This window comes from Symsagittifera roscoffensis, chromosome 2, assembly GCF_963678635.1.
Source record: "Symsagittifera roscoffensis chromosome 2, txSymRosc1.1, whole genome shotgun sequence".
Classification (NCBI taxonomy): Eukaryota; Metazoa; Xenacoelomorpha; order Acoela; family Convolutidae; genus Symsagittifera; species Symsagittifera roscoffensis.
This window is the reverse complement of record NC_087063.1, coordinates 19,363,138-19,374,871: the sequence shown is the minus strand read 5'-3', so window position 1 is coordinate 19,374,871 and position 11,734 is coordinate 19,363,138. Positions and strand designations below refer to the sequence as shown.

The following is an 11,734-nucleotide window of genomic DNA, read 5'->3' as shown; positions in this document are numbered from 1 at the left end:
TCTCTTTTTTCCCCAACCTAAGTCGCAAATATTGTTGCGATGCAATTATTGCGACAAAATGTGTTCATTTTGAAAGTGTTCATTTTGATCAATAACCAGCTATTAAGTACAGTCAATGCTAAGGGTATTAACACAGACTAATATATTACAAATAGCACTTTAGCTTCAAAGTATCATGGATCTGTAGCATAGAGGTAAGGAAGGAGATCCACAACAAAATAAGAGGGTTCGAACCTGTGCAGGGTCGGATGTTTTATTGAACTTTTTCGTATACTAGTTAAAATGCGTCCGCTCTATAAATTGAGGCATATTAGTTGGTAAATTTCGTTTTTTTTTTCAAACTGACTGGCACTGCTAATACGTCATAATTGGCGTGCTTCACGTAAGAAATTTTGCAGACTTAAAGTTTTACTCATTCAGTTTTTCCCAGTAGCGTTATCGATCATTTTTTTTGCTTGTGTATGCGAAGTGCAGTAGCGTTATTCTCAGTAGCGTTATCGGTCATATTTTTGCTTGTGTATGCGAAGTGTATGCGTTGTCTCTGTGTTAATATTTAGTCTGGTATCTTTGCCTAAAATGAACTTCTACCGAGACTTAGACAGTTGAAATTTTGGTAGACCTGTTTTTATTCAAAATTTTTATCTTTTTCTACGTATTTTTTATGTCTTGTATCGCAAGTGATGTGGAGCTACGATTCGCCTCTGTATTGGAAAGTCCAACTAAGCATCTGTGCATATTTTTGTTTCGTCTTCAGAAACTTGTTTAATTGCTTCAAAAAAGTTTCAACAATATACAAATGAAACTCGAAGGGTTTTCGTAGATGCAGTTTGTTTTAAGTTAGGTAATCAATTGTCTATTTACTTTTTCCTGGAGATCAATTTTTTTATAAGTACCTGTTGGTTTAGTTCGATTTGTTAAGTAAAGCTAGGCAGCGCTCAGTTTAACTTAGAATTAACCTATTTCATCTGTTTTGTCGGCCGAGTTGACTGATCTTCTTAACAATCGCCCTCCCTTTGGTGTCTACTAAAAAATTGCCACCCCATTAAATGAAAGCAGTAACTTAGTACTAGAGCGTTGTATTTAAAATTCGAATTTTACTGCGATCTGATTGGTCGAAAGTTGGACAACTTAATCTACTTAACAATTGCCCCCTTATTGAAGGGGGGAATTGTTAAATGGATCCGATTTGACTTTATCGAATAGACTCAAGTCCTTTATCTAAAAGGAGCGAAAAAAGAGTTTTTCTGTGATAACCGATTTTGTCATTTATTTTTACCTTAATTTTTCCATACGTTTTTTTCTCAATGATGGAAGGCGTGTCTCCGTAATTAAAATTTCCAGTTTTCACGATGAGAAGGTACGTCATATTAGAAGAGATGGAAAGATATGCGCTTGAACGATTTTAACGACCCCTTTGTTAAGAAAGAAAGAAACGCATTCGAGTCCATTCAGCCTTAAACAACGGTCGATTAAACTGCGCATTGTTTCATAGAATGTGCTATCTGGGAACCCAATCTTAGTGAATTCTGTGGCTCTTTTCAGATTTTCCCATGCTCTGAGCTGCATTTCACTGTTTTCGGAGTCGCTTATGAGTGGAAACGTTCTTTACAATTTTTTTCTTTGCGAGAGGAAAAGTGACAAAAATTGAAAAGGGGAAAATATCAGCAAACACCGTCCATCCACTTGGCCCGTTGATCTATCTGCTGTAGCACGTACCTGCTCGTTAAAAAGGAACAAACAAACAACCAACTGAGGAAGAAGATAGAAAAAAAGGAAAGCAGAAGGATGAATCCAGTTCACGGGGCCTATGGCGAATTTTTCCTCGAATATTCCCTGATGGCCGAATAGTAAGTTATTCTCCTGTTTCTTTCTCTGTGGCTATAGAAGTTTTCACAGCCCTCCTTTCATACCAATTTGAGCATAAAAGCTGCTGTCAGTTTATCTTAATGCCAGTAGAGTCTTAATTTACATACATTTCTAGCCAGTTAAAATCTCATAACTTTTGTAAGCTTCTTCGCTACTCTTTCTGGTCGATGTAGACGTAATCAGCCCTATTTGGGGACTCCTTATTTGTCCATTTTTGCTTCTCTCATAAGGTATCTGTGTGGTTGTAGTGAATAATTGCATTAGCATTATAGCCATAGTCCTCGTCACCGTTTGAATATATATTTTTCCATGTTGGTTCAGTTATATTTTGTCGTTTTGCTTTGCATATAATCTAGTCCTAGTACTGTAACTCATTAAGTTCTCAGTGGGATGATGACGTTGCAACATTATACTTCAGATAAACTTGAATTTATTTACCATTTGATGTACGCTTGCTGCGTATAAACTGTGTGCTCAAACAGACAAGTGCTTTACTCAGAGATTGTGAAACATTTCAGCTGCAGCCAAATTCAATTGAAGGTTACAGAACTTATCTGAGGAGTTCAGATTTGTATTTTGGGTCACAAGTTTCGTTCGGCCTTCTCTACCGAAAGAATTGCCGACTCAGGTAAATTTGTTCCGGCGGGAATCAGTTGGGATCTTAATTTGATTGGAACGAAGTGGCACAATGTCAGCTGCAGCACAAACTAGCAATCACTCACATCTTTCAAGTGGACCCTCATTTGACCACATTGAGTTGGAATGGCCTGTGAGCCGAAAGGACTATGTGCTAGGGGACATGATTGGATCTGGTGCTACGGCTGTGGTGTTCGAGGCCACGTGCACGCCTTTGGACAACAGATCATGTGCTATAAAAAGAATCAATTTAGACCGCCAAAACGTCAACATCACAGAACTGTCCAATGAGATCAAATTAATGAGCCTTTGCAATCACAGAAACATCGTTACATACTATACCTCTTTTGTACATAAGCATGAGCTATGGGTGGTGATGCGGTTACTCACTAAGGGATCAGCTTTGGATATAATCAAACATTTTGAGAAGCTAGAACGAAATTCGGATCCAAATGGAAAGAAAGAACCACCTCTTCCGGAGTATTTTATCATCTACCTGTTACATGAAGTGCTTCAAGGCTTGGACTATTTGCACAAGCAAGGAAACATTCACCGCGACGTGAAAGCGGGAAATATTTTAATCGGCGACAATGGTGAAGTTCAACTGGCCGATTTTGGAGTGAGTGCTTGGATATCGGCGAGTAACAAAAGGTCGCAAGGAGGCGTTAGGCATACGTTTGTTGGAACACCATGCTGGATGGCCCCGGAGATCATTGAGCAAGACAGTGCTGGGTACGATTGGAAAGTAGATATCTGGTCTTTTGGAATCACAGCCATCGAACTGGCTACTGGAAAAGCGCCTTACGCCAAGTATCCAGCCATGAAAGTGATGATCATGACTGTGCAAAACGACTCGCCAAGACTAGAGCAATGCTGCCACGAAGCCAACGTATCCTTCAGTAGCCTCAAAAAATGCAAATTAGATCATTTCATATCGGAGTGTCTTCAGAAAGACCCGCTGAAACGACCTACGGCCGCCAAGCTTCTGAAACACGAAATTTTCAAGAAATTTCAACATTCTCATAGTGCGTTTGAAAACGTTGTTGGATTGACACATAATGGAAAAGAGACTAAATTCATTGACTTTGTTGAAAAGCTTCCCCATTTTAAACACCGTGCCCAGAAGGTGAAAAGAGTGCCTGGATCTACGGGAACAATGCACAGGACAGAAGACGGAGGATGGGAGTGGAGCGACGACGAGTTAGACACGGGGTCCTCGTTAAATGCTGTCGACCAATCACATCGCGACAATAACAAATCCAGCCAATCAGATCGCAAGAATAGACTGTTGCAAGCTGATCAATTTGCCTTGCCATCAGGATCTCTGCAGTCCTCAGGCGACGCTGACTACTCGGCCAATACTTCCTCGCCTGAACCGTCTCATCAAAACGGAAGTGACAGACAGACACTGAATGCATCATCGACTAGCATAGAACCAGAGATAAGAACAGTTCAGCCGCGCAAGTTCGAGTTATGTCTGCGAATGCGAAATGAATCTAATGAGTTGAATGACATCAAGTTTCCTTTCAATTCAGCAGAAGATAGCGCGGATAGTGTATCACAAGAGATGGTGTCTGCTGGGCTGATCAGTGGCTCAAACAAGATACTCCTCGCACATAATATAGTCAAGATTATCGAAGGTCGAGAGAGAAAAGTGCTGTTCAAGTTGAACTTGCCTGCTGACAGTCGGGAGGTGCCGAATGCGGATACCTTCTGTGGTTTTGCAATGCTCACGTTGATTGACTGAGAACCAGATAAGCTAAAGAGATGTGCAGAAAGTTTGAACTGACAATTTAAATCATAGAGAACAGGTTGCTATTTTCGTGCAAAATAATAAAAACAGCAAATTGCCGCTTTGAGATAAATTGATTAAAACAGCAACTCAACTTGCAAGTTTTCAGAAAACAATAGAAAACAGCAACTCGCCAGTTTTTACAAAATAGTTAGGAAGAGTAACCTACTCGTTTTGATAAAAGTGACAGAAAATTTATTTAGAAAATTGCATGGAAATTTGAAATTAGTCTTTCTTGACACGAATTCTGTCTGAAATATAGGACTTTTTTAGAACTAGTTTTGTCTGCTCGAACTTTCTGCATCTACTCATTATAAATGAGATGACATAATTGTGATATGATAGTTGTAGTATTCAGATCGGGATTCAATTATAGCCGCATACTATTAATCGCCAAGGTACTTGTTGAGGAAATATGTAGATTCAGTGGCGTGCGCAGAAATTTTTCTGGGGGGGGGGGGGGGGTTTGCTTGGTTTTTTGGAAAATTTTAACCAAAAAATTGAGTTTTTTTTCGGCGCGTGCTCGCCCATCAAAATTAGTCATATTCGCGCCAAAGGCGCCGTTAGAAACATTTTGAGGTTGTTCAGTGAAAAATGGATGTCATAAAGTTATACCAAATGTGGGACCAGAATTGACTCCCCTCCCGGCACGCTACTGTGTAGATTTCAATTACTTGTAAGGTAGAAGCTCTTTTTCAGTTTAGATCAAATGTGGCAACTGTTATAGTCTTGACTAGGAGTTACTTGAATCATAATCGGACCACTTGAGTGCTGTTAGTTAGTACAATGTCTTGTCGCTTCATGCTTTAATTTACTAGGTTATGATCTTCTACATTCAACTCATTCGCTGCCTTCTAGTACTAAATGCCGATGAGGTCACAGAATAAATTAGCAAATATTTTTATTACCTTATCTCCGATCTGGGTTTAAAGTTCTTGCATATGCTTTTGATTACTAATAATGTAAAAAGTGTTAGCTGCATATAAACAAAGATGACTTTGCTATCTGTAAAGTTAAGTTGTATTTTCTGTTACCTATTTGACAATTCAAACTTTTCCAATGTGCGTTTTCATTATACAAAGAAGGTAAAAGAACGTAAAATAACTATCTGATTGAATTCTTATGCTTGTGATCAGCAATCGCTACCAAATTGGAGTGCAGATTTTTTTCATCATGGAAACTTTTCATCATGGAAACAAGTTCGATTATGTAATTCTGCGCATTTGGAGTAGAGGTAACATGCGTGCTTGAAATTGCTAATGACTCATCTTCGAGCCCGGCTAGAACCTGTTAGCTTTCCGAAATGCTTTTTTCCGAAATTTTATGCATTTCCGAAATGTTTTTTTTTAAATACTTTTTCGGCGTCTACCTTAGCACAGACTTTGTTTAAAAGTTTTTGTTCTTTTTTCTATAAACCCTGGTTTCAAATCTTGCTAATAACGCAGTTATTTTTTGCGTGTGAACCAAGTTATGCAATGTTTATCTCATTTCATTTGCTTTTTGAATATACGGACGCAATGAATGGATCCTTAGTTTTTAATTAGAAAAAAATATGATATTTTTCTCTGCAAACTCAGGTAAAAGAATCCTTTTTTACCTTAATTCTCTACAAATGAGTCGTTCACCTCATAGGGATTCATGAATATTAAGAGTGTTGGATAATGAGTCCTTGTTCCACTTTTTAATATCAGATCACTTTTTTCCATTGCAAGTGGCAACTTTCAGTTCTCGTTTTCAATTTCTGCTTGCAGTTTAGTATGTCTTTGTTTGCTGTCAATTTGCATTAGCTATATCCGCTATAAAACTTATAAAAGCATATTCTTATCTGCCTGATGTCTCAGAATAGCGCAAAATTAGCAGAATGCGAGACGCTATTGCTCCGAGGTAAAGACAAGTGACGCTGGGGAGTGAGATCCGAGTTCGACTCCAGGTGTCTTCCCTATTTTTTTTTCAAATGCTAGAAATTGGATGAATGGAGATAACTTTCATGCCAAGTGACTTATAGTTTTTGTTCAGATAATTTTTTTGACTTCTTGCCTCAATTGTGTCTCAGCTGTGTTTAGGGTCTGTCTTTGTCTCCAATTATTTGATATAACGGCTCAAAACGACTTCACAGCTTAAAGCATTTTTCGTGTTTGGTGATTTTTGGAATTTGATCGGGAAGCTTCCTAGTTTTCCAATGTATTTTTGGTCGCCTTAATATTAGATCTGTTTCATCCGTATGTGCATATTAATTAGCTGTTTTGTGAAGTGTTACCCATGAAAAACATCTCTGTGCTTGCCTAAATATTGAATTTATCAGATTTGGTCTATTATCTAATTAATCTTATATCTATATATTAGTTTTGTAGAATGCTACGTTTTAAAAAATGCTTTTGGCTTAACGTTTAAGAGAAAATCAAGAATATTCTAGAATTTTCAAATATTCTTAAGTCTCGAATATTCTACAATTAATTTTGACAAAATTTCAATTCTTTAGACAAGATGAACTCTTTCGAAATTTTGACTTTTCAGATTGATTTCATTCTGAAACGAACTAACTAAAAACAGCAACCTCCTTGCTAGAAAAACAAGCTTTTTTGCAAACCACTTTGCGCTAAGAAATAACGTGGAATTTTTAGTTTCATCGCCTGAATAGCTTGCTTAGAAAAATTGAAACATCTCGCCAGTCGATATGCTCTATGAAACAACTTGACATATTTCGAAGTTTTATCGCGTGAATAGCGTGCTCAGATAAATTTTGAAATATTTCAAGCTTTTTATAGACTGAATCGTTTTGCGGAAAGCTTAAGTGAAGCAAAACTTTTCGCAAACATTTCTAAGCAACTGATTCAATGAAGTAACTTGAAGTATTCAAAACCTTCAGAGGTTGAATAGCTTGCTTAGAAAAACTTGAGCTTTTCGCAAAATGATTCGATCTATGAAATAGCCTGAAATATTTTAAAGTTTGAAAGCTGGAATGGCTTGCTTAGAAAATTTAAATTTTTTGCGGACTTATTTGGTCCATGAATTGACTTCAATAGTTCGAATTTTTTTTGATAGTTCGAAGTCTATCGAATAACTTGTATAATTTAAAATTTTGTAACTTGAAGAGCTTGCTTCGAAAAACTTGAACCCTCGCAAATCGATTCAGTCTATAAAATAACTTGAATAGTTCAAGTTTTTTGAGCTTGACTAGCTTGCTTAGAAAAACTTAAGCTTTTCGCGAACCGATTTGGTCTATGAAGTAACTTTGAATTCAAAGTTTCAGAGCTGGAATTACTTGCTTAGAAAAACCTACATTTTTCGCGATTTGATTGGGTCTACAGAATAATTTGAGAAATTTCATAGCTTGAATTGCTTGCTTGAGAAAAACTTAACTTTACACAACTGATTAGCTTCATGTGACAACATATGTAGTTTAACTAGTTCGTGAACCGATTCGGTCTTATAAATAAATTGATATCCATCAAGTTTTCTTAACTAGAGTAGCACTGACAAAAGAAGATGTTCGCTTTGACAAAAGAAGATGTTCGAAAGGAAAACTTCTGATGCAATAGAATGTGCTTTATATAAACTAATCAGGTGATGAACCTAAGTGTTCCGTTTTACTTTTTGTTCATGGAACTGTAACAAGTAGAATTGAGGGGTTATATTTTTAAAGCAGTATTACCCAAGTTGTTGCCTTGGTGGTCGTTATTCATGCTATAGCCACAGCTTTGTGGCTTCGACTTGTTTCCTCAATTTTTCACGAAGCGATTCGGTCTGTGAAATAACTTGACATTATTGAAATTTTCTTAGATTGAATAGCTTTTTTAAGAAAAACTTAAATTCTATGCGAATCGATTTAACCTATGAAACAGTTTTTAAATTTTCATCGCTCGCATAGCTTCTTTACAAAAACTCAATTTTTCACAAAGCGATTCGGTCTGTGAAATCATTTGACATTCTAACTTCCATAGCTCCATTACCTGGGTTAAGATAAGCTTGAACTTTTACCGAACTGATTTGCTCTATGAAACAGTTTGGAATAATGCTACGTTTCATCAATTAAAAAGCTTCAATATCAAATTTTAAACATATTGCAATCCGATTCGCTTCTTGAAGAAACTTAGCTCGAATAGCTTGTGTAGAAACACTTGTTTTGTTTTTTGCAAAACATTTTGATCCAAAGATAACTTGAAATTATTGAAAGTTTCATAGCTTGAATAGATATTTTCAGAAAAAAACTGAATTGATCGCGAACCGACTCAAACAATAAAATTATTTGGATTATTTGTTGAAGTTTCATCAATCGTTTTATTTTTTGAAGTTTCATAGGTTGTATAACTTGCTTAGAAAAACTGAGACTTTCGGGCAAACTGATTTGCTTCATAAAAATGAAATTTTTCAAATTTTCCTTGTTGGAATAGCTTAGGAAGACGTAAACTTTTTGGCATCCGATTCGCTTCATGAAATAACTTGAAATATTTCAATTCTGCATAGCAGGAAAAACTTGCTTAGACTAACCTAAAATCTTCACCGCCTGATTCGCTTTATGAATATTGAAATGTTTCAAAGTTTCATAACTAATAGTTTGCTTAGAGAAATTTAACTTGTCATCCGATTAGCTCTATGAAATTACTTGAAATGTTTCAAAATATCATAGCTTGAGTTGCTTCAGTCAATATATATATATATATATATATATATATATATATATATATATATATATATATATCGACATTCAGTTCGCTTCATGAAATTTCTTGAAGAACTGAATTGAATTCAGAATTGAGCTTCATGAATTTCTCAGAGAACTGCTTTTTTTGTTAGTTGTAAATTTGGCAACTTGGTTTTAGTCAAGTCCGTGTAAGTTCTATTTTTATTCCAACCGCTGAAAATTCCAACCACGGTTAGAAGTTCAATAGAATGAGTTTTCTTTTCTTTTCACGCAAAATTAGATACAACAATTAGACTTCTGTCTCTGTGGGCTATTAGTGAAGCGTTACTTCTAGTTTTTCAGTCGTGATTCGACCCAATTTGAATATTTCCAAATTGTCAAACCGCTTCGAGAAAAAACTGCTTTGCATTTTTTTACTGTCAGACGAATTAAAGTGAAGAATCACTTTTAACTTTGAAGCAGTTAAAAGCGTTGGCTGAAAAGTAGACAATTGCGCTCTGCAATAACGAAAGCGCGAAAAACGTGATTGATTTGTAATTTTATGAAAAAGTGGCAATCATGAACACTTCATGAACTTCAAAGAGCTTAAACCTGATATATTTTTTCTTTGACACTCGAAAGTTGCAATATATTAAAAAATATCAATATTTTTTTGAGTTTCCTTGAGTTCTTTTACACTTTTCAAATATTCTGTTGGCTATGTTTTAGATTTCTCAACGAAATGTAGCCAAATTCCATATTCCTATTTGTTCCTCAAAAAAATATATATGAAAGATTTTTGGAAATGAACGAGGTTCAAGATAATGTCATTGGTTCTATGATATTCAAAGACATGTTGGAAAAACTTTGATAAACTGTTGTTTTTGTTGAAATTTTTTGAACTGTTTGACTCTTGTGAAACCTATAGCATCACCTATAATCTCATTTGTTTTCAATAAAAACTTTTAACAATTCCCACCGTTTACGGGATATTTTAGTTATTGTTGCCTACATGATCGGAACTGGTGAATATACTTTTTTCTTAAATTTGCGGAGTTCTCGGCTACTCAGTCAATTTTGCCATTTTTGTTTTCAGTTTTCATTTTGCGATTTGGGAGAAGCTCAGGCAATGTCCGTGCTGAGTTCAGATTTTTTCGAAAGCATCTTCAAAACGTCCTTTAGTTTTTTGCGCAATCAGTTTTTTTACTGAAATAAGCGAAGTTGAACATTCCTTCTGTGCATAGTATTGTAATTTTTCATGATATTACGACGTTGTCTTTTTTCAGAGCTTAATTTTTTTTCTAGTTCCTGAATTGCTAAAAAACACGTGTACTTGAACCGTAAGTATTAATTTGTAATCGAGTTTTTTTTTTGAAAGAACTCCTTGAATTATGAAAATGTAGAAGGCTTTTTTTTACTCTCGTATGCATCAATTTTATGGCCTAGTGTGTTAACAGGGTTGGGTATGAAGACTGAATTTGTTTGAAGTAGTCTAATTAGTGGTATGTCAATTTTATCAGAGAGGCAAAGCAGGGGGTTTGCAGCACTTGCGAAACCGTGCATTCCATGCCTAGTCTCAGTTGATGCTCAATTTCAGGAAAACAGTCGCAAAACACATTCACCAGCGTTCAATAAGTATTTAGCATCGCTTAACAAGAGGTCAATAAGCCGAAAATTTTTGGGTAGTACACCGATAAGCCGAACCCAAAAATAAATTGCCCTAAAAAATTGTCACATTTTTTCACTGCCAACCCTTACGAAAGCATACAAGTTATGTGACTTTTTCTCCATCAAATGAAACTGTATGGGCGACTAAGCAGATCTAATATGAGTTGGAACCATTTCAGCGAAAAAAAGCGGGTCGGTATTCGAACACAAGACCTGAGAATTCTAAGGCACGCGCGTATACACTAGTTCAAACGAGAAGGGGCTTCGAAGCTGTTAAGGGTTTTATTATACAATATGGTTTTTTTTACAGATTTCTAAAGAAAGTTGTATGCAGACAAAAATTAGTTGAAATAACAATCTGAGATTCGCAAGTGAAGTCAAAATGAAAAGTGGACCTTTTTTTTTAAATTTTATCTGTTTAGATTGAAAGCTATTATTTGGCGTTTATTAAATTGAAAATGAAAAGTGGGGTTGTCAGCTGCATCTGTAGTCTTGTTTTCATGAACACACATTGAATATACACCATATTTCATAAAATTGGTCAAATTATTGATTTTTTTTCACCTTTCTTTCACTGAAGTTTTTTTATTTTGCATTTTTTAACTTTTCTTTCCAATTTTTCGAGCATGTTTCTCAGATTCCCCCCATAGTGTGTTCAGTAATATGTAGAAAACGATTGGTACTCGCTTAGAAGTATGATCCCGTTTAAAACCTTGTTTAGAAGTATGGTCCCGTAAAAAAATCAATGGTCCCATCTAGAAGTCAGATAAACATTTTTAAATGTAGTTTGTTTTGCCAGTGAATTCATATTTTTGATCATTTCATTTTCAAGAAGCGTTTAGAGGCTACTAGTCTAACGAAGAAATGTTTACAAGTTTCTTTGTTTTCATCCACTTAAAGTACTTTAAGCATTTTCCTAGTGGTCTGGCGGGACCACACTTCAAAGCTTTTTGAATGGAACGAGTATCAAACGATTCAATCAATTAGAGGCGCTCAATTTGAAACGTTGTTCAAAGTATTAATTTTTACCTGTACAACTTTTATTCAATTTGAGCTATTGAAATTTGGGAGGCTGACGAGAAAAAATAACCTGGTTTTTATGTCTCTCTAATTAAATTATAATTCTCCCGACCTACGTTTGTGATAACTCT

The 11,734-nt window shown here is 35.7% G+C and overlaps 1 protein-coding gene across 2 annotated transcripts in view; it reads left to right on the top strand.

Annotated features, from left to right (window-relative positions):
- Positions 1-1,459: 1,459 nt before the first annotated feature.
- The window catches only part of LOC134839193 (AKT-interacting protein-like), a 29,943-nt gene continuing 19,668 nt past the window's right edge, over positions 1,460-11,734 (top strand). Inside the window, exons 1-2 of one of the 2 annotated variants that reach the window (XM_063854662.1) lie at positions 1,460-1,847; positions 2,385-4,750. In XM_063854662.1, the coding sequence (XP_063710732.1) occupies positions 2,555-4,249 (1,695 nt within the window). In that variant the 5' untranslated portion in view covers positions 1,460-1,847; positions 2,385-2,554 and the 3' untranslated portion in view covers positions 4,250-4,750. Of the gene's footprint in view, positions 1,848-2,384; positions 4,751-11,734 lie in introns of those variants that run through there. The other variant, XM_063854663.1, reaches the window with a different exon arrangement.